Below are 20,871 nucleotides of genomic sequence, written 5' to 3' on the forward strand. Positions count from 1 at the left end.
ATGTTTAAGCTTTAATTAGCAACCACGTTGGTCTCTGACACATATTGCGCAGATATTGAAGTGTTAATATTACTGCAGCTTGATTACAAAAGGCAATGATTAATTTTAAAGCAGACAAAGAAGATATGCCCTGATTACAAAGGAATGATTAAGGCGGAATGTCAGACATTGCACATTTATAGCAGTCTCTGCCATAGGGAAAGGAGAGGACTTTGCAAAAGTTTATATTTAGAATCATGAGTACTTTGTACTTTATAATAGTGAGTGTTTGTGCCTTGCAGATGGATCACCCCAACTCCAACTAAGGCCTGAGACCTTTGGGGGCCACACGGCCATAGCAAAACACCTGGACGCAGAATGGGCCCCACGAGACGCCGTAGATTCTGTTCCCGCCAGGCGAGGCCGGCCTGAGGCGCTGGTCCCAGCCTTCGGCCAGGTCTCCTGCGCGCGGTGTTGTTAGCAAGTGCACAATTTGCTGAGAGACAGGGCAGTTGGAAGACTTTCTGTCTGCAAACAGAGGGGACTGAAAGGAAAAGCTGACCACAGAAAGGGCTGCTGCCCAGACCGGCTCTGACGCGAAGGCCCTGGGCCTCCATTTTTATTTGCCGCCAGAACAGGGACGGAAACCCGGCGAGGGCCCGGCCTCGGCCGAGGGAGCTGCGCTCAGCCAGGGGAGAGGCGCAGCGTGAGACTCGTCACGGCTGGACGGAGGGCGCGAGGGAGACGCCGGGTTTGTGCACAGTAACAGAGGCAAGAAGGCTGGGTCTGCAGCCCGGGGCCCTCGGGCCTCACCGCCGCCTGCGTGGCCGTCCTCGGTGTGGGCGCGGGCGGGGAGCCGGCCTGGGAGTCGCCCTGGAATAATCCTTCTTTACTGTGCTTTCCAGGATCGTCGGACTCGGTTATAAAATATTTCAGGGCGAACAAAGGATCGGCGGGAGCCCGGGCCCGAGATGAGTCTGGAGTCGTTGTTTCAGCACATCATCTTCTCCGAGCATCGGGCCGAGGAGGGTCGCCGCCTGATGCGCGGAGGTCGGCGCTGGTCGCTCGCGTGGGCCTGTGGTCGAGTTGGGGGCTTGGAGCAGAAGGAAATCCCGAAGGCAGGGGGCAGAGCGGTTAGGGGCCTCTGCTTTCCCCGCCCAGGGAAGGACAGCTGAAAGGTGGCTTATCACAGACTGCAGAAACGGGGACTTGAGACAGATTGATGTGTTTAAAGATTTAATTTGTTTTACAGTGAGGTCGGAAATTAACAGATGTCGTGAAAGAATTAAGAAAGCAACAGAGGAGCTGAACGAAGAGAACGTCAAGTTGGAATCTAAGGTATTGACACGTAGAGCATGCTCATTATCACGTGAAAAAGTCTATTTTAACTTGACTTTTTGAGGATGTTTACTGTTTAACTAGTGGTCCTTCAAGCAGGAAGCAGACTACTCTGCTGGTTAGTGTCGTTCCATGTTGTCTGGTAATGTTTCAAGTTCTGAGTCCAGTGACACCTTCGGTTCTAATATGAACTTGTCCTGAAGAAACCAGTGTTAAGTAATGAAGAATTCATCGTCCATGTTGTGGGATGCTTAACGTTTTAAAAGAGCACAATGTCATTGGAAAAATAATTGTTCGGTAGGTAGTTGGTGCCGTATATATAAATTTTGAATAATAAATAGTTTAAGAAGTGTGCTCTGTTGATGTAACACCTGAATGTAACTTTCAAAGGTCTCTCTGCCTTTTGTTTTTTAGTTCTCTAACGTATTTTGGACATATCTTTCATCCAAAAGTATAATTTTTCCACTAGCATTTCACTTTTTTCTGCAGCATTTGTCAGGTTCTGTTATTTTATATAGAAGCAAGGGAATCTGATGGCTTCCTGAAGGAGGATTTTGCAGTGGTGGGTAGAAGTTTGGAGAGGCAAAGAGAAGTAGTAGACGAAGCACATTTGAGGCAGGGGGAGGATATAAACAGCAGGGAGATATGGCCAGGGCATAGTGGGAGGAAAATCTCCCAAAGCAGAGGGCTGATGTCTGGGAATAGGAGGAAACCATTGCAGGTTTTTGATCAGGGAGTGGTGTGATAAAAGCGGTTTTAGAAAGAGCCCGCTGAGCTCTGGGAGGATGGAGCTAAGAACATCATCCAAATCTGTCACAATGAAGGCCTCACTATGGGCTGGGGCAGGCAGTCATACCAAAATATTTATTCAACTACTGAAGATAAAATAAGCAAGCAGTGTGCAATGGGAAAGCTGTTTGAGGAAGTCTGTTTGCTTAAAATGTCTATTTTAACTTACCGCTGTGAGGAATTTCCAGTCTCTTTCTGAATAAAATAATCATAGATTCTTTCTCCGCCTGCTGATCTTCTGCTCTTCCTTCCAAGTCTTGCTCAAACATTACCTGGGAAGCCCTCCCTTGGACAGCTTGGAAAAATTTTTTATTATGGCATTCAGCCCATTAGCTTACCATTAAACAACAATAGGCACTTGTGTTTGTATCCCTCGAGCAATATATCTGGAATTTTTTTCTTATGCATATTTTATCCAATGTATCTAATGCCTAGCACATAGTATACATTAGCATTTTAAGTGAATTAATGAGTACTAATAGTGAGATCATAGGGAGAGTGCTGTCTTAAAATAGAATTTGGAACTATTATTCAGTGAGACCTTAGGTCCTGCTTTGCCTGTGAATAGCAGATAAGCTAGCTGCTAACAATAATGCTATAAACTGATGGGATGGGCAAAGCATTAAGAATGTCATGACGTGCCTTTCTTTTTCTTTAAAAAGAATTAGGATAGCTTCAGGATTGGTAACTAGAAGCTAATAGAAGTAAGAGGCAAACATACACAATTAGGTAATGCATAGCTAACCCTTCCTGAGCACTGGTATGCTGGGCCCTGTTCTAAACACTTCACCTGTATTAGCTCCTTTAATCCTGCCAGGGATCCTGTGAGGAGGCACCATCATTAATCCTCCTTTATAGGGGAGGAAACTCAGAGGTTATAAATGACTTGTCCATGGTATATAATTTAAAAAAAAAAAAACAATTCAGCTACCACCGGTGAAAGTAATAATTGAGTAATGACAGTATATTTTATTAAAACAGATTTCTTGAGCTCATCTTAAACCTTTTTCTTCAGGAAATTCACATAAAATAATGTATCTGAAGCTTTTGCATCTAGTTTAGGGCAATATTTTTAAAAGGTCACTGATGTAAGTTTTTGTACAAAATGTATTTTTCCTGGATTCGTGAAGATATTGACCTGACAGATAACAAATGTTAAAAAAAAAAAAAAAGAAAAAAGATTTACTCTTTGAATATCTTTGGAAAAAAATAGATTTACTCTTTGTAATATTTTCTTTGTTAGTAGTGTATTTTGCTGAAAATGGAAATGTAATTTGTTGATATATACACATACATAAAAAATGTTGATTCAAATATTTATACTAGAGAGAAGACAGAGCAAATCCCTAACGTTGTTTATAAACAATAATTTGCTGCAATCACTAATTAATATAGGCTCATAAATGTGCATTGCTTTTTAATCAGCTTATATACATGGGTAATAATACAATTGTATCTTACTAATAAAATTAACATATGAGGTTCACAGTTCATGCGATACTAATTTGTAATTGAAATAATTTGATTTATAATATAGTCAAGATTGTGTGTGTGTGTACAAAGATTTTAAAACTGGAACCACAATTATAATGTAAATGACTAATGAGAAGAGCTGAAGAAGTAATCATAAATTGACGTCTTGTTTCTTTTATTCTTAAACTTAATTATATGTCTGCCAATAACAAGGAATATATTTACTTGAATATTTGACTTGGCGTTTATTGACCAATTTATCAAGTGGAAGCAGCATAAGGAGAAACTAGATCATAATTTGAATAGGCTAGTGCTTGAGCTATTTTTATAGTGATAACATTCAGAAAATATTTTGGGCATTTATTTTGGAAGTTGCTAGTGGTCAAAAAGTGTATTTAGTAAGTACAGTATTCATTTTTTTTTCCATTCTGTAAAACCCAGGGAGCATGTAATTAGTACTTGAATGATAGCATTTGCCTTTCAGGGCTCAATGAGTCCTTTAAAATATATGGTTGCAAAAGTCTCACATTATATAGTATGAGTACTTTGTGAATTGGAGAGCTACAGTATGCCTGGTTAGGTTTGGTAATATGAAAACAGAAAGACAAGAACATACTTGGATTTGTATTAATGCTTACCAATAAACCTAAAGCTTCTGATAATCAAGGAGGGGTTTTATAGTATTGATGATAGAGAAAATCAAAATTAAGGACTCACAGAACATTGGTAGTGTCTTTTAAGCATCTAAAAGAATATTTTCTGTTTTAAACGGTAGTATATAGTTAAAATTTGGGCATTTAATTTTTATAAACATATTACATAAAACCTAATATAATACCATACTCCCTCAAGAGGAGGTAAATGGAGTAAAGTCTGATGCTGTTTTGTTTATTTTTGCTTCTCCCAATTTTAATTTATTGCATGAACATCAAAACAATAATAAAATAGTATCTGTGAATTTTTAAAGGAAAATTATATTGAAGTAAGTAACTTAATATGTTTAATGAAGTTATTAATAAGGTTATTTCATCTCTTTGTTCCTCTGCTTTACCAGTTGAGTAGCCTTATGCGAGCAAGGTAATACCTTGAGTTTGCGCAAGTTTCCCTGTAATCGTGTGGGCTACTCATTACTAAAGATTCATACCAGTCAGGCAGCAGGTTAGGATGAATAATACATGGCCATTGCCTTTGAGGGACTTAGAGTCAAATCAGAGGTATTGCCCCTTCCTTAGAGTGGAGGCTCTGTCAGTTTAGGGTGCTCTTGGTTCAGTTCAAAATGGCTTAAACAATATTGGGAAACTATTGACATATATTTGAAAACCCATCATTTGATTCAGCAGTTATATCGGTTGGAATTGCATCAGGATGCTTATAACAAAAATCTTGCGATGGTGGCTTTACCAAATAAGGGTTTATTTTCTCTCGTGTAACAGGAAGTCTGGAGATGGGCAATCCAGGGCCATTTATTAAAGCTGCTCAATGAAATCCTAAAATACCCCAGCACATTCTGTCTTTCTGTTCCACCATCCTTAGCATGTGGCTTTCATCCTCATGGTCACAGGTACTGCTCCATTCCCAGGCATCATATCTGAGTTCCAACTAGTGAAAACGAAAGGATGAAAACCAAAAGGCTTCTCCTCATGTCACTTTATCACTGTTTTGGTAGTCTCCAAGGACTTAGGCCTGCATCTCAAGGATTAGAATTTTGTCATGTGGTCAACCCTAGAAAATGGATTCTGGGAATGTGATTTTTTTCTTTTCAGTTTTGAGGACTTTGCCATAATAATGTGTTCAAACATGTAGTGCTTAACTGTGTGTCAGGCACTGCTCTAAATGCTTTACGTATAGTAAGTCATTTAATCCTCACAACAGCCCTGTGAGGTGGGTGCTGTTTGTTAGGAAATTGAGGTAGAGAGAGTTTAAGTAATTTCTCTAGTTAGGAGGAAGTGCAAGGTCGATTCAGACCTAGGAAGGCTGGTTCCAGGGTCCCTCTCATAACCCCTCACACTCTACTGCCTTTTGTGTCTTTTACGTTGCCCAAGTATCTCTAGAACTGGACAGTTGCAGGGCCAAGGAGAGCCCGCAAGCAGTGGAGCACCTGCCTCTCCTGCTTCAGTCCTCGTCTTTGCTCACATAGACTTTGTCTCAGTTGGATATTTTTAACTGGATATATTACTGCTCTGAACAAAATTGGAATTTTAATTAGTAAATAAGAATGGTAGAATGGCTTGTTGTCCTTGTGTTCCCCAAATAGTTACTAACAACTCCTGGACTCACATGCTTTCTTGTTCAAAATCAGGGAGAGAAGGAAGTTTCCAGAAGCTTTCTCTGAAAAGCAGGGACATTATCCTCGTCAGAAACCTTCTTCCATCTTATTTCCATGAATTGTGACATATGACTACCCATGAACCAGTAACTGTGGTCAAGGGTAGTAACTTCTCTCAAATTCAATGGGCTCTCTGAGAATGGTGCAGGCTTCCAAAGATAATGAAGTATTTACCAAGGAAAGAAGGAATGCATGTGAGGGAAGCAGCCGCAGTGTCTACAACAAAGGCTTGAGTCCTTAAAACCAGAATGGCAATGTAGAGAGTGCCTGTAGTGGGTTGAAATATTTAAGGTTAATTATTGATTATGTTTATCATTTAATGTGAGTATGATTTATCATATATGACAGAACATAATGCACAGTTTTCCCCTCTAAGTTATCCCTCAGTCAGAAGAAATTGTTTTATGTTGGAGTCCTTGAAAAGTCTTTCATGTTATGAAATGCACTTTAAATTCCTTTATTTTGAACAAGAATTCAATTAATGATAGTTTGGAATGCTTGGAGAAACGACTTGATTGAACTGATAAAAAAGTAGGTAAAGACAGTTAACAGATTTAGTTATTATTTCCTGGGAGTATGACCTCAGAATTCTAAGTGCTGGATGTCATTATAAAAAAGCCACTTAATGATGACCTAAAAAACGAATTCATAAATCTCTAAAACATAATATTGTGATAAAAAAGCAACCTTTAGAAGGTACATAAGTATGATACCATTTAAAAACATGGAAAACAATAATACATCTTGTGAGGGATTTATAAATATATGGTGAAAGTATAATGATGTGCATGGGAGTGATAAATAGCACATCAAGATAGTGATTATCTCTGAAGGAGGGGGAAGATAAATGTAATCAGGGAAGGGTATACAGTGCACTTCAGCTGTACATGTAATGTTTTTTTCCTTAAGCTGGAGTTGGGGACATAGCTGTTATGTTGCTTTAAAAAATAGACATTTTAAAAGTTACAGAGCCATGGCTTTTAGTCTATTCAAAAGGTTGTACAACCATCACGATCTAATTCCAGAACATTTTCATCACCCCAAAAAGAAACCCTATACCCATAACAGTCACGTCTCCATCCCCCTCAAACCCCACAAGCCCTAGGTCACCACTAATCTACTTTCTGTCTCTGGGCATTTCATATAAGTGGATTCACACAATATGTGGCCTTTTGTGACTGGCTGCTTTTGCTTAGCATGTGTTTAAGGTTCATCCATGCTGTAGCATGTATCAATACTTCATTCCTTTTTATGGCTGAATAATATTCCATTGTGTGGATATACCACATTTTGTTTATCCATTCATCAGTTGATGGACATTGGATTGTTTCCAGTGTTGCTATGAATATTTGTGTCCAAGTTTTTGTATGAACATGTGTTTTCAGTTGTCTTGGGTATTCCACCTAGGAATGGAATTTCTGGGTCATACAGTAATTCTAGGTTTAACTTTTTGGCAAAATGCCAGACTGTTTTCATAGTGGCAGCATCATTTTACATTCCCATCAGCAATGTATGAGGGTTCCAATTTCTCTATATTTTTACCAACACTTGTTATTGTTATTTTCTGGTTTTTTATTTGTTTATTTTGTTTTTGTTTTATAGCCGTCTTAGTGGGTGTGAGGTGGTATCTCATTTTGGTTTATATTTCTGGTTCCCTAATGACATTAATGTTCAACATCTTTTCAAGTGCTTTTTGGTCATTTGACACATCTGTTCCTAACATGAGCTGCTTGATTAATGGTCATATACATGGTTACAATTCTTCTGTGGGGGGGCCTGGTCTCTGAGAAGTAGCAATCTCTCTTCATATTGATAGAACTGAAATGATTACATTTCTAAATGAAGTGTAAAACTGTACATGTAGCATTCATTGAACTCCTTTTTCTCAACTTTGTTTTCATGATCTTAAGAAAATCTGAAGAATATTTCATGGTAATAGCAGTTTAGAGCAAACTCTATAACAATATGCTGGATAGCCTTTCTGTTCACAAGTGCTTATAAATCACAAAAGTTGTGCCTTTCCTGGCTTAAATCCACAAAGTGGAAAATCTAAAGCACTGTTTCTAATTGTAAAATCTACCAGTGTACCTCTATTTCTCTCTTTCTTTCTTTCTTTTTTAAAGAACTACTTTAAATAAATTGTTTAGCCTGAAATGTTAGAAATGTTTTGAACAGAAAAAAATGCTTCCTTTCCCAGGAGTGAGAAAATGATCCTCATGTAAAGAATAGTAACTTTGTGGCTCAGTATGCAGAAAGCATTACATTAAAATTTAGTATGCTAACCTTGTAAGACTATAACAGCACAAAAGAATGCCTCTTAAAAAGTTTACCTTTTGATTTGTGATTTTTTGGAAATCAACTATGTTCCTCACTTCTAAATACTCTTCAATCACACATTGAATAATTATTCATTCAACAAACATTCATTGAGCAACTTCTAAATCACATGATGAATAATTGGCAAATAAATTATATAACAACTTTCTGCGTTGATTAGAGGGTTGACATCAAGCAACTTCAGCTATATAAATCTAACTGTAACGTCAAAATTCTTGATGTTCTCATTTTAAAAAAAATTTGTAATTACTTTTAATTTTCTCTGTGTAATTCTGTAAAGAAACCCTTATCACATTTGTCACGAATAATTACTTAAAAGTAATAGACAGGAAATAGACAGAAGAGGTCACTGAATGTCCTTTGAATGTAGCACTGGGCATTTTCTAGTAGCCCACCTGCCTGGGGATAATCTGATTTTCTAAGGGTGTGTACCTTTTTAATGGGTTCTTTTGTTTTTAATTATACTAACTATTCTTCAACCTCAGGGCCTTTGCACTTGCTGTTTTCGCTGCCTGAAATGCTTCTTCCATCAGCTATTAGTGTTTTATGCACACTCACTTCCTTTAGGTCTCTCCCAGTAGGATAGCCAACCATTCTACCGGAATGTGAGACTTTCAGTTTTAACTTCAGGACAGTCCCATGTGGTTCTTGATGGTTGGTTACCTTAGGTCTCTGCTCAGTTGCCACTTTAGAGCTGTGGTTCTCAAACTGTGATCTGCAGATCCATAGGAGCCCCCAAGACTCTTTCAGGAGGTCTGTGAGGTCAAACTAAATTCTTCATAATACAAAGGTATTGTTTGCCATTTTCGCTGTGCTGATGTGCACATTGATGGTGCAAAGGCAATGGTGAGTAAAACTATTGGCACCTTACCACAAATCAAGGCAGTGGCACCAAACTGTACTAGTAGTCGTGGTATTCTGCTGCTGCCATGAACTCACAGTCAAGAAACAAAACTCACCACTTGCATGGTATGCCCCAGATTAAAGTATAAAAAATATCGCTTGTTTTGAAGCTGACCGTTGTGTATATGTGTTGTTAATATTGTGTGTGATGAAATGGAAAGTTCACATAAAGGACTTCTGTATTCCAGGATGCAGTGATTGTCTCAAAGGAGAGCACTTGTGTGATTGAGTTGCGGTATGAATTAGCTATTCTTTTTCTGAAACACAATTTTTACTTGAGTAATTAACAGTAAAACTGTAGTTATTTAAACTTGAGTATTTGGCAAAATTTTTTCAAAATTTAATAAAGTGGCCCTGACATTTGAAGGCAAACAACTGATAATATTGATACTATTCAACCTTTCAAACAAAAATTAGAATTTTGGAAGACTCAGATCTGTCAGCATAAGCTTGACAGTTTCCCAGTACTTAAAGATTTTTCTGATGAAGTTTGTTGGCAGTATTAATGAATGTTATTTTTAATGTTGTATTATGAAATATATCAACTTTTAGAGAATCTGAATAATTCAGTGAAACAATATTTTCCAAATGACCAGCGTGTAATGTTACAAAACCGTGCGTGGATAAAAGATCCACTCAAAGCTCAAGGTAGACCCATGGATTTTATTGTAGCAGAGGATGGAAAGTTCATTGAAATGGTTTCAGGTTCCACATTGCAACTAACCTTTAAGGAACTTCCTACCACTTGTTGAGTTTGGATATGGTATCAAAGAAGAAGACACACAATCATTTGCAAAGGATATTAAAATACCCCTCCCATTTCCAACTACATATCTGTGTGAGGCCAGATTTTCTTCATATACCAAAAATGTTTTCTTCAACCAAAAAACATATTGCAAAAGGTTGAATAATGAAGCAGATATGAGAATCCAGCTCTCTTCCATTACGCTAGACATTAAAGAGATTTGCAAAAAATATAAATGCAACTCCTCTTACTATTATTTTTTTGCTTTGGAAAATACTATTTTTTCATAAAAAGTATATTTATTTTAACATGGAATAGGTTTGTTGTTGTTATTCTTAAATGAATTAAATGTTTTTTAAATTTCTCAGTTTTAATAGATATAACTCACAAAAACAATCAAACAAAAAAGTCCTGAATAATTTATGACTTATAAAATGTTAAAGACCAAAAAGCCTGAGAATGGCTGCCGTAGCAGACCCTGCCTGACCTTCGTATATAACATAGCATCACCTCATCCCATCTCTAGCTCTTTTATTCTGCTTTATTTTTCTTTGAGGCACTTATCACCTCTTGATGTATTTTATGTTGATGTGTTTATTATTTGTCGCCCCTCAGTGAAATGTGAGCTCCACAAGGAATACATCTATTTTGTTCACTAGTGTTATTCCCAGTATCCAGAACAGTGCCTGAATCAGTGGGTGTTAAATATTATTGAATGAATAAATTAATTTGACATTTTTCTCATAGAATTTTCTGTTTTCTGTTTTCCTCTTCTGTGAGTTCTGCTTGTTTCATCTGATGGCTTTCTTACATAGTGGTATATTTTCTTATGAGCTCTAAAATTTTTTATTGTGAACTTACCTTTAGCAGGGCTTATCTTTTCGAGGAGTACTACATATGCCTTAATAAAAAAGTTTCACCCCTGCTGCCAGGTCCTTGCAGATTTCACCTCTTCAGGACCAGTTTTTATGTTAATTTCTGAGCTCAGAATTTCTGCACTACGTGGATAAGAGATATTTGAATCTCGCATTCATGGACACATCAAGCTTGGGGTTGGAGTTTCTCGGGTATGACTCCTTTTCCAGTCATGGCTCAATGGAGGCAACTCACTTACATGCTGCATCTCTGAGCCGATGGATGGGGGTTTGTTACTTCACTTGCGTAGCTGACGTAAACACTTCTTGGTTCCTGCCTTTATCCAGTGAGCCCGGTTCCAGCTCCCTTTGGCCTTGACTTTTGGTCTTATGTGGGCATTTAGAGCCCTAGCCCCTGATGCCTGTATCCAGTCTCAGATACCCCGAATTCTAGTACACCATTCTTACGCTGAGTTACCTCTTTGTTTCTGGCACAATGATTTCTCTCTCTTGCTTTTGGCTTAGCTATGTAAATTATACATGTTTTAAACACAGTCATATTTTATCCAGCATTTCTCTATATTTGAGTAGAAAATGGGTCCTTCTCACATTTGCTTAGACTGCCATATTAACGAGAATTCTTCACTTTAAAATTCCTTATTGCCTCAACTTCCTCATTCTTAGGTTCTTATTTTTGATTTATCTTTTCATGAGTCTGTGTAATTGTTCAGGTAATTTTTTGGGAAGAATATGTACATGATGGACTTTCAAAGCCACTAACTTCTTAAATTTCTTTCTATTGTTTTCACACTTGAATGAAAACTTGTCTGTATATAGATTTCTGGACTCAAACATGTTTTTAGAAATTTTGTAGATCTAGCTCTATTGTCTTCTGAAATTTATTAATGCAGAAGAGAAGTATTGAAGTCAGCCTGATTTTTAAAAATCCTTTTTAGGTAATCTGTTTTGTTTCATTTTTCTTCCCTGGTTGCTTGTAGAAGTTGTTTTTTTATCCTTATAATTCCATATTTGTGCACAGGTCTATCTATTAATTTTGTTTAGAACATGGGTGAGCTTCCCATTTTAACCTCAACTATTATCTTCTGGTTTCTTTTTCGAGTACCCCTATTTCTTAAAGCTTAGATCTTCGTTCTCTGTTCTCTGAATCTATTATCTTCTGTTATTTGCTAGTTCTCAGCAGCCTTGGAGAACTCTTTATACTTTACATCACTGACTCCATCTTTTGCAGTGTTAGTTCTGCTATTCACTACTCTCTGCTGTGTTGCTTTCTTACTTTTTTACATTTCTTGAATTTACTGTCTGTCTTTTTATCTCAGCTTGTATTTTTATCTCACCCTTATGTTCTTACTTGCTCTTGTGTTTTTGTGGACATCTTTGCATCTGCTTGAGGACATCAAGTAATTGATTAACAAAACTTTTCTCTTTGCACCCTATAGTAATATGTTATAGAGATACACAGTACTCTTTCTCTGTAATCTTTTGGGTAATTCTCTTTTTCTCTTCTGTTACAGTAACTTTTTGGTAGGGTTTATGCTGTTTTTCTGTGAGAACTGTTCAGACTAACAGTTTGCCAACAGATACAATATATAAACTGTTCTTTGTTCCATTCCTGTTTTCTTGACTTCTTGAAGAATGAACTGTCTTCTTAAAGTGAAAGCTGCTGGTTGACAAGTTGATGTGAATATCCTCAACCCAATTTCTAGTATTCTTGTAGTATTCTTGACTGAGGTATGATCTTTTCTTGCTCATGTGCCAGATTTTCTTATTATGAGGAGGAAAATGTATGTTTTAAAGAATCTGACATTTTACAGTTCTTCCATTAAAAGCAGTACATGAAAAATCGCTACTCTCAGCATTCCATTGTTTTATGTCCTGACAGAATAGGAAGATGCAGTGATAGGTAAAATAAGGTACTGCCTGCTGAATTGTCAAATAGCATAGAAGTCACCTTATTTCAAAGCATCTCCCCAGCAAGAGTCTTTCAGATTAAGAAGTATCATTACAAAATGTTCTTGGTTTATCAGTATTTGTGCTTTACTGCTCTTTCCCTAATCAGATTAATATCTAGCTGAATCAGCAGTTCTCAGGGAATGGGAGTTTTATTTGAGGAAAAGGGGAAGAGTAATTTTGGAGTATGGGGGTTATTTTGAGAAGGGTAGATTTAAGTCGGCTATAGACCAATGGATTCAGGAGAGATGAATGGAAGAGGTCAAAGGCAAACTGGCTACTTAGAGCTGTGTGTGATCTCGATGCTGCTGGAAAGAATTTCTCATATAGCCTTTGGTGCTTATGTGATCTTATGAATTGTTATTACCTGAATTAATATTTTAAGATAGGTTGAAAGGCTGCCTACCTCAGCTTCTTTGATTCAGACTAGTTCACGTGGCTTTAAATATAGTCCAGTTTCTCCTGGTTAAAATTCTAATCAATTCCTCCCAAGAGAAGATAGAAAAGAGGAAGGAATGGGAGATATGTGGCCACCACAGTAGGAAAATAGATCAGATTGTTACTCTAAAGTGGTCTTTTTCTCTATAGCATGAGCTCCTGCTCCTCTCCATCTTTATTAGGAGCACTTGCTTATGTCCCTACTGGAAGAGTGGGTTATATTCTCAGGAAATTCTGAGGGCCTTTTACCATTATATGTGGTGAACATTCAGTATACTTTTTTTTTTTTTCAGAGTTGAACTAGCTTTATTGTTTTAACTCTTCGTAAAAGTAATACACGTTTATCGCTAAGTATTCCAAAAATAGAGATAGGCAAAAAGCAGAGTGAAGGCACTCATAGTTTCACTGTACAGTTAATATTTTCGTAGGTTTTTTTTCAGAATTGTTTAAGTGCATGTATTTTTTCTTAAATGATTTGCTTTTTTCCATTTATTATATCCTGGATATCTCGGTAAATGTATATCTAAATAAGCAATTTTTGGTGATTGAATAGTATTCCATTAAATATAAGCTATACTATATTTTAGCTAATTTCCTATTGATAAATATTTACTATTACTATGTAATGTCACTGTGATGACAATCTTGTACATAATCTTTGTGCACTTATTTTTTAGGATAAAATCCTAGAAATCAAATTGCTTTCAATCAGTGGGTAAAAGTGCCTATCCATTTTCGCCTGGGTAAATGTCAAATGTTCCTCATTGATTAGAAGCACCTTCTATATGATATAGTAATGTGTGTGTGTGTATATATATATATATATATGTTTGTGTCTGTTTCTAGATATTTTGTACTATTGTATTAATCTGTTTATTTTGGCACCAGTATCATACTTAGTAAATTACATTAGCTTTAAAATATCTTTAACTCTCTGGAAGGACAATCTCTTTTTCATAATTTTCCTGATTCTTTTCAGTTTTTGTTTGTTTGTTCTAGATAAATTTGAGAATGATTTTGTCAAATTCCAAAAAAAAAATTAGTGGGGTTTTAATTAAGATTATACTAAATTCATGTGGTAATTTGGGAAGGGCTGATGTATTTACAACTCTGGCTTCACATTCAAGAACACAGCATATCTTTCTATTTATTTGTATCTTCTTTTGTGTTCCTCAGTACAGGTTTTTTCATATAGCTCTCAGATATTTCTTTTTAAGTTTATTTGTGTTTTCTTTATTTTGTTTTTGCTGTTATGAATGGGATTTTTTCCATGCTTTTTTCTATTTATTGTTGGTAACTAGAAAAGATACTTAGTTTTTGGTATTTATTTGTTACTAGCCTCTTTACTGAACTCTTTTTTATTTCTAACAGTTTCTCGATAGATTTTCTTTGATTTATTAGGTATATAATAATGGCGTTTGCCTAAACAAACAAAAGAGAAAATTGTGTGTTAGCTTTTTTGGTAATTACATCTCTTATTCTTTTTTCTTACCACATTGCATTAACAAGAACTTCCAGAACAAACTTAAATAGCAGTGGTCTTATCAGGCATCCTGATAACTCTCAATGAAAAGGTGAGAGATGAGCAAAGTCTTGACTGAGGTGAAAGAACAAACCAGGAAGAATCTGGGGAAAGAGATTTCCAGGCAGAGAACAGCCAGTGCAAAGGCCTTGAGGAGTAACAAGGCATAAGAAGGAGGCCAGTGTGCGTGGAGAGGAGTGATTGAGGAGGAGACCAGTAGCAGATAAGGTCAGAGAGGGAATAAGGAGTGCAGATCCTGTAAAGCCTTAAGGCTATTGTAAGGACTAATATTTCCTAATATTGAACCTTCCTTGCTTACTGTATTAGGATTACAGTGTCATAGTGAGTTATTCTTTAAGCATTGCACCTGTGGTTAAGAAATGTATTTATTAAAAATAGATCTACTTTTTAAAAAAATATTAATATCTGTTATTGATACATATTCACTGATGTACTCTAATGTTTAAAATGTCTTTTATCATAGTCGTAATAAACACATCCTTTCCCCATAATCTTATGAATGTGAAATCTACATAACTCTCTTTATGTTTTCTTGTGTAAAGATGCCTATTATTACTATTGGAAAGAGTATTTAATCAGGAATATATCAGTTTCTAGAGGCTGAGATTATTTTGAACAACAGCAACCATAACAAAGAGTAGCTTTGCTTACTTGGACCCAAACGTTAATTTAAAATCCTCAATCATTTTCAATTTTCAAGTTTTTCTGGTAGAAAAATACCTAAAGGCACCCAGGCAGCAAGAATAGTGGAGTCACAAATCATGGCTATGCTGAAACTGACCTAGTTGAGCAGATAAGTCAGCTCATTGGGAAAACTATAAGCTCCTTTGAAAAATCAAATATCCCAAGAGGAATAAAATAAGTAAAGGGAAAAAAAAAACTTTATTGCTAAGAGAAGCAGAATTACTAGAGTGTTGGCACTGCTATAAATTAAAATTTTCCAAAACAACAATATTTTCTGACAAAGCTTGGCTATTTGATTCTAGAATGTAACTTTAAGGCTGCATGCAAATATTTTTCTCTTCATTTGTAGTCGGAGGAAAGAGAGAGATTAGAAAGAGAAATTTGTTGTTACTACTGCTAGGAGACTTCCACCCTTTTCTTATTTGTAGCCCCATAGGATCCCTGGGTAACTCAGGAGATAGAGGCAGTAGTGTCAAAAATATTTGTCACAATTTTATCTCTCTTCTGGTATCTCCCAATTCTGATCCCCACTCGTGACTTTTGCAACAAAGGGGGCTAAGAGAAGTTTCTGATGATAATTTATTCTGTCAAATGACCTCATCCTGTGATCCTATCAATATGTTCTGCGTTATATTTGGAATATTTACCTAAATTTTACACATCAGTAGGTCTGGTTTTCAAACACAAGAATGTGAAAAATAATTTAAGAAATTAGTTGTGATAACAGAAAGAACAAAAGGAACAATGAGAAATACATTCAGCAAATAGGTGGCCACGAGAAGCTATTTTAGTTCCTAAGAGTTAATAATTTATACTTGGTAGAGAGGAACTGGGCAGATCCAAAAGTTTTTGTCCCTTTAGTTCCATTAAAATATGAAGGCTCTCTATTAGTAATATTAGACCCCGTGTAGTTTCTGCAGCCCTAACTTACTGCTGTCCTCAACACGTGAAGCAACATATTGTAGGCATTTGTTCTTTCTTGACCTTCCTGACTTGAGCTTTCCCAAATTCCTGCCTCTTTCTCTATTATGCCAATTTCCCCTACTTGCCAATTCCTTTTTGTATGAAATGTTTTTTTCACAGATCCTAAGTAAATTTAAAAATTGTTACTGTAATTTTTCTGTAGTTATTGACCCTTTGGGATTTTTTAGATTGATTAAAAGAGGAAAGTGTGGAAGAAAAAATAAAGGCAAGAGTGTAAGATAGGAAGTGGGACTGAAGAGGAGAAGTAGATTAATAATAAAAGCGAAGCAAAAAAGATGTCAAAGTGGATAATTCACATAAGATTATAGGAGAAGAGGAAAATTATAGATCTTTGAACAACTATCTCCTTTTCAGTTTTGGGTATATAGGTTTCATTTTTCAGGTTATGGTAAAATAGTTGAGTTCAATGCTGGTATATCTAATAGCTTCCTTTAACATTGTTATTTCCCAGTTTAAGAAAGAAGAGCTCAGTGGTAATTTTAGGTCTTGGTTAGTGATAGCTGGAACAGAACACCTTAATTTCTGAGTCCTTAACGTAAGACTTTTCTGAACTTGAATAATAAATTTGCATAAGTCTCATTTAAAAATTCCTCAGTTTGATAAGTAATGATTTCTCCATTTTTGGGTATCAACATAGGTCTTTTTCAACAGATCACTGGCAGAAACAGAATCAGAATTGAGGAATTTTGATTCTGAAATGCATAATACATGAAATACCTTATTGGGTTAAACCAAAATTTATCCAGCCCAGTATTTGATCTCATAGCATGTTTGCAGCTGTTCATGGTTACTGTCCATAACAGCAACTCTGAGAGTTAGGCATAGACTGCAAGCAGCCTTCTCTCAGTTAGCTCTGATGGACCCCATATTCGATAATTTTTCTGTTTCTTAAACTTATATACTTTCAGTTTATATTATTATCAGAGACTGAAGTCTCCTTTTAGTTTAAGAAGTATCTCTTTATTATTTTGAAATAGTTTTAATATTTCCATGTTAACATCATGATTTAGAAGAAAGGAAGTCAGAAGACTTGGATTTTAGTCCTGGGTTTGCCCCCTAATTAGTTATATAACCTTTGTTAGGGTATTTAACTTCTCTGGAACTCATTTTATTCTCACTTATATGACAAATACTAAATAGCTCTCAAGTATTTTCTTATTCTAAATAAATGTGATAGAATTCTTGATCATACTCTTTTTTTGCCACTGTTATCAATTTCTGTATGACTTTATAGATCTGGCCATATGTTTTCTAATTTCTGTCTTCTCAGGCAGTAAAATACTAACTGCCTTGTTCTCCCTTCTCCCAATTTTAAAAGTGCTTTCTGATTTCCTTTGTTCATGTAAATTGCACCTTTCTACTATTCCTCTGTTGATGTCTTTCTTAAGTTAGAGTTGATGAGAATAGCACTAAGTACCGAAGATGTGGGCGGATGTGCTATGATATTATATAAATGTAAGATCATATTTTCTGTTTCATTGTGGCTACTTTTTTTTAATGCCAATATTTCTAGAACATTTTAGCCCTATTATTTCAAAATGTCTTTTAGGCCAACTCTTTGCCTCTGGACTAGACTATTCCTAAGCTTTTTACTATTCAGTATCATCTGAGACAGATTTCACAACCTGTCTCTCACCTTGAGGAAGTTCTTATAGCTAACATAAATCTTGCTTTCTGCAATTTAAGTTGAATTTAGTTCCTTTTTCTTTTCTCTGTGGAGATGGGAACAGCCCCAAACTAGAAGTGATGCTTTCTTATGAGGGCCATACTGAATATAGTGGAAAGATTATTTCCAGTCTGGCATCATTTTTAGCTTTTATATATCAAAGCTTCCTGACTTTCATTTCAATATTCATGGTCTTAGGAGATGCTATTCTTTATGACCCAAATGAAATAACAGTTACATATCTAATGTTAATGTTTATTATATTTTTTGCTAGTCAGAACCAAATGAGGTACTAAAATAAAAAATGAGTTCTGAAAACCCATTTGTGGACTTTAGCAGATTTGTGTTATATTTACTATAACTACGGTCATGGAACTGTAGTTATAAAATGAGATTTTACTGTGAATTTTATTTTGCATTTTAAAAATTAATACAGAAAACCTTTTATACTATATATATCTGCTGTATTAACTAAGTCATCCTAAAATGTCTAATTTGTTTCATTCTGATATTTGTTTTTTCACTTTAAAGGTTCAGGAGTTTTCTGAAAAATCCTTCTTCTTACAGCTTTTGAAAACTCATGAAAATGCCTTAGAAAGACAGTGCAGTGAAATTACAAACCAAAGGATTATGCTTCTCCAAACATTTGTAAGTCTCCAGTCACTTAGAAAAATCTATTTCAGTAACTGTTTCAAAAAGTATTTAAATATACTTAGGTGTACTTTCAGAAAATTATCCATATGCATATTGGCAGATAGTCCTGTTCAGCTATGGAAAAGTATTAAGTGCTATTTAAAACCAGTTGGTAGGGTAATATAGTTTGAAAGAATTCTATTGGCAGGGATGCAATATAGAAATTATTTGCGATGGTAATAAGCATAAAAGAAACAGTGAAACTGATTTGAATTGCTCAGGCTTCGAGACCTTGGTTTTAATGCTTTTGAAAGGCAGAGAGGTTCATACTTAGGCATATTTATGGATGTGGATGAAAAGATAGATTTTGTTTATCTTTTTATCATAAGTCAGAGCCAACAGGCTCAGTAGTTTTAAATAATAGGGCAGCTTAGCAATATGACTTGTAGTTAATTGACATGTCAAAGAAAATATATTTTAAAATATTAAAAATATATATATCTAAAATTAGAATCAACAGAATCAACCACCAGTGGTTATAAATGACATGGCCAGTTTATGAATGTTGCTCATAATTAGTTGACATTCCTTAGAAAAATACAGTAATGTTTAGGTTCTAGCATTGTCAAAAAGTTTAGTTTCTAGCATTGTCCACAGTTTTTGGAAATTCTTATTTCTACTCTATGTTGATATTTTGTAAAATGTAAACTGTTATTTAGAACTGAATTTGAAATGAATATATAATTTTAACTTAATTGTCTGCATTTTAAAAGGTTTCTTTGGCTTTCCTTGTTTGTTTGTTTTTTTCTATAAAGCAGTAATTCCTTTGAGTGCAGATTTTCATTTTCAAGTTTGGTCATTTAATTATTTTATCACTCAGTTTTATATTGCAATGACAAAATTGGCATATATGGTTGTAAGTTTAATACACAAACACATATATAATGATGAGTGGTAGAATTTCTACATCAATAGTTCTCCTAAAACATTAAGGATAAATGTTTCATGTAAAAATAGTTGGTTGTTATTACCTAGTAGCTTCAGTTTTTTATTAATATTGCTGGAGGAGTAAAGCATTTTTGTGATAATACCAGGAAGTATAATTTTACATTTTTGTTGTTAATAATTCCAAATGATTGCATTTTAAATGACTAAAGAAAAATATTATTGCAATTAACACCTATATTTGATCTTTTATTTCTGTTTTTCAGGAGGCTACAAAGAAAAAAATAACAGAGGAGAAGGAAAAATTTATTAGGGAAGTTACAGACTTCAATAATGAGTATGAAATAACAAAGAAAAGAGAGCTTTTGATGAAAGAAAATGTCAAGATTGAAATATCTGACTTAGAAAACCAGGCAGACATTTTAAAAAGGGGTATGAATACACAGTACCATCTCATTTAGCTGGCATTAATGAAAATAACTTATTTTGAGTCAGTGGATTTTCAAGAAATTTAACTCTTTAATAAGCAAATTGGGTTATTGCATAGCTATTCTTTTACTTTTTATCTTAATTGTCCTAATAGTTATGTATCGTTTATTGTGAGCAGTCTCAAATTCTTTAGAAGTAGGTGTGACATGAGCATTTGGTCATTCATTCAATAAACAAATATCTATTTACTATCTGTTGTATGATAAGTACTGTTCTAGGTCTGGGGGATATAAAACTAAAAAGTGGAGAAGTCATATATGTAAGCAGATATTTATAGTACAATGTGATAGAAGCTATAGTACGGATAAGACTGGTGCTATAATCCTCATTTTACCGTCAGTCCAGTTTAAACCAGGAAACAAGGTTACACAGTGGGTTGGGGAGAATTTCATTTGAAGAACACTAGTATGCCGGTATTGCAATCTGTGATAAGATTCTGAACTAAAGAAGTTGCCAAAGAGAGGAGAGAGCGAATTAAAGAGATGATAAGAAAGAATGACAGGACTTTGTCACTGATTAGCGTAAATAGAAATAGAGAAAGTCAAGGACGTGTCAGTTTTCAAACTTAAGAGATTGTGTAGAATTTGGTACCAGGAGGAAGAGCAGAGGTGGAGAAGCCTGTCTGCACTACAGTCTTTTTCCGGGCAACAATGTCTATGGCATAAACAGGTGGAGATGTCCAGGTGGCGGCTGGAAATTTGGTTGTGAAGCTGATAAGAGAGATCAGAGCTAGAGTATTAGGTTCGGACTGAGTCCAGAGGAGTTGGTGACATCATT

At 35.5% G+C, this 20,871-nt stretch overlaps 1 protein-coding gene across 1 annotated transcript in view; it reads left to right on the forward strand.

Moving 5' to 3' along the window:
* The first annotated feature begins 410 nt into the window (after positions 1-410).
* Positions 411-20,871, forward strand: part of CCDC172 (coiled-coil domain containing 172) — a 54,331-nt gene continuing 33,870 nt past the window's right edge. Inside the window, exons 1-5 of the mRNA XM_004428105.3 lie at positions 411-750; positions 885-1,029; positions 1,232-1,317; positions 18,559-18,675; positions 19,872-20,037. Of these exons, the coding sequence (XP_004428162.1) occupies positions 951-1,029; positions 1,232-1,317; positions 18,559-18,675; positions 19,872-20,037 (448 nt within the window). The 5' untranslated portion in view covers positions 411-750; positions 885-950. The remainder of the gene's footprint in view (positions 751-884; positions 1,030-1,231; positions 1,318-18,558; positions 18,676-19,871; positions 20,038-20,871) is intronic.

The sequence above is a fragment of the Ceratotherium simum genome, chromosome 6 (assembly GCF_057802395.1).
Source record: "Ceratotherium simum simum isolate JZ-2026a chromosome 6, ASM5780239v1, whole genome shotgun sequence".
Classification (NCBI taxonomy): domain Eukaryota; kingdom Metazoa; phylum Chordata; class Mammalia; order Perissodactyla; family Rhinocerotidae; genus Ceratotherium; species Ceratotherium simum.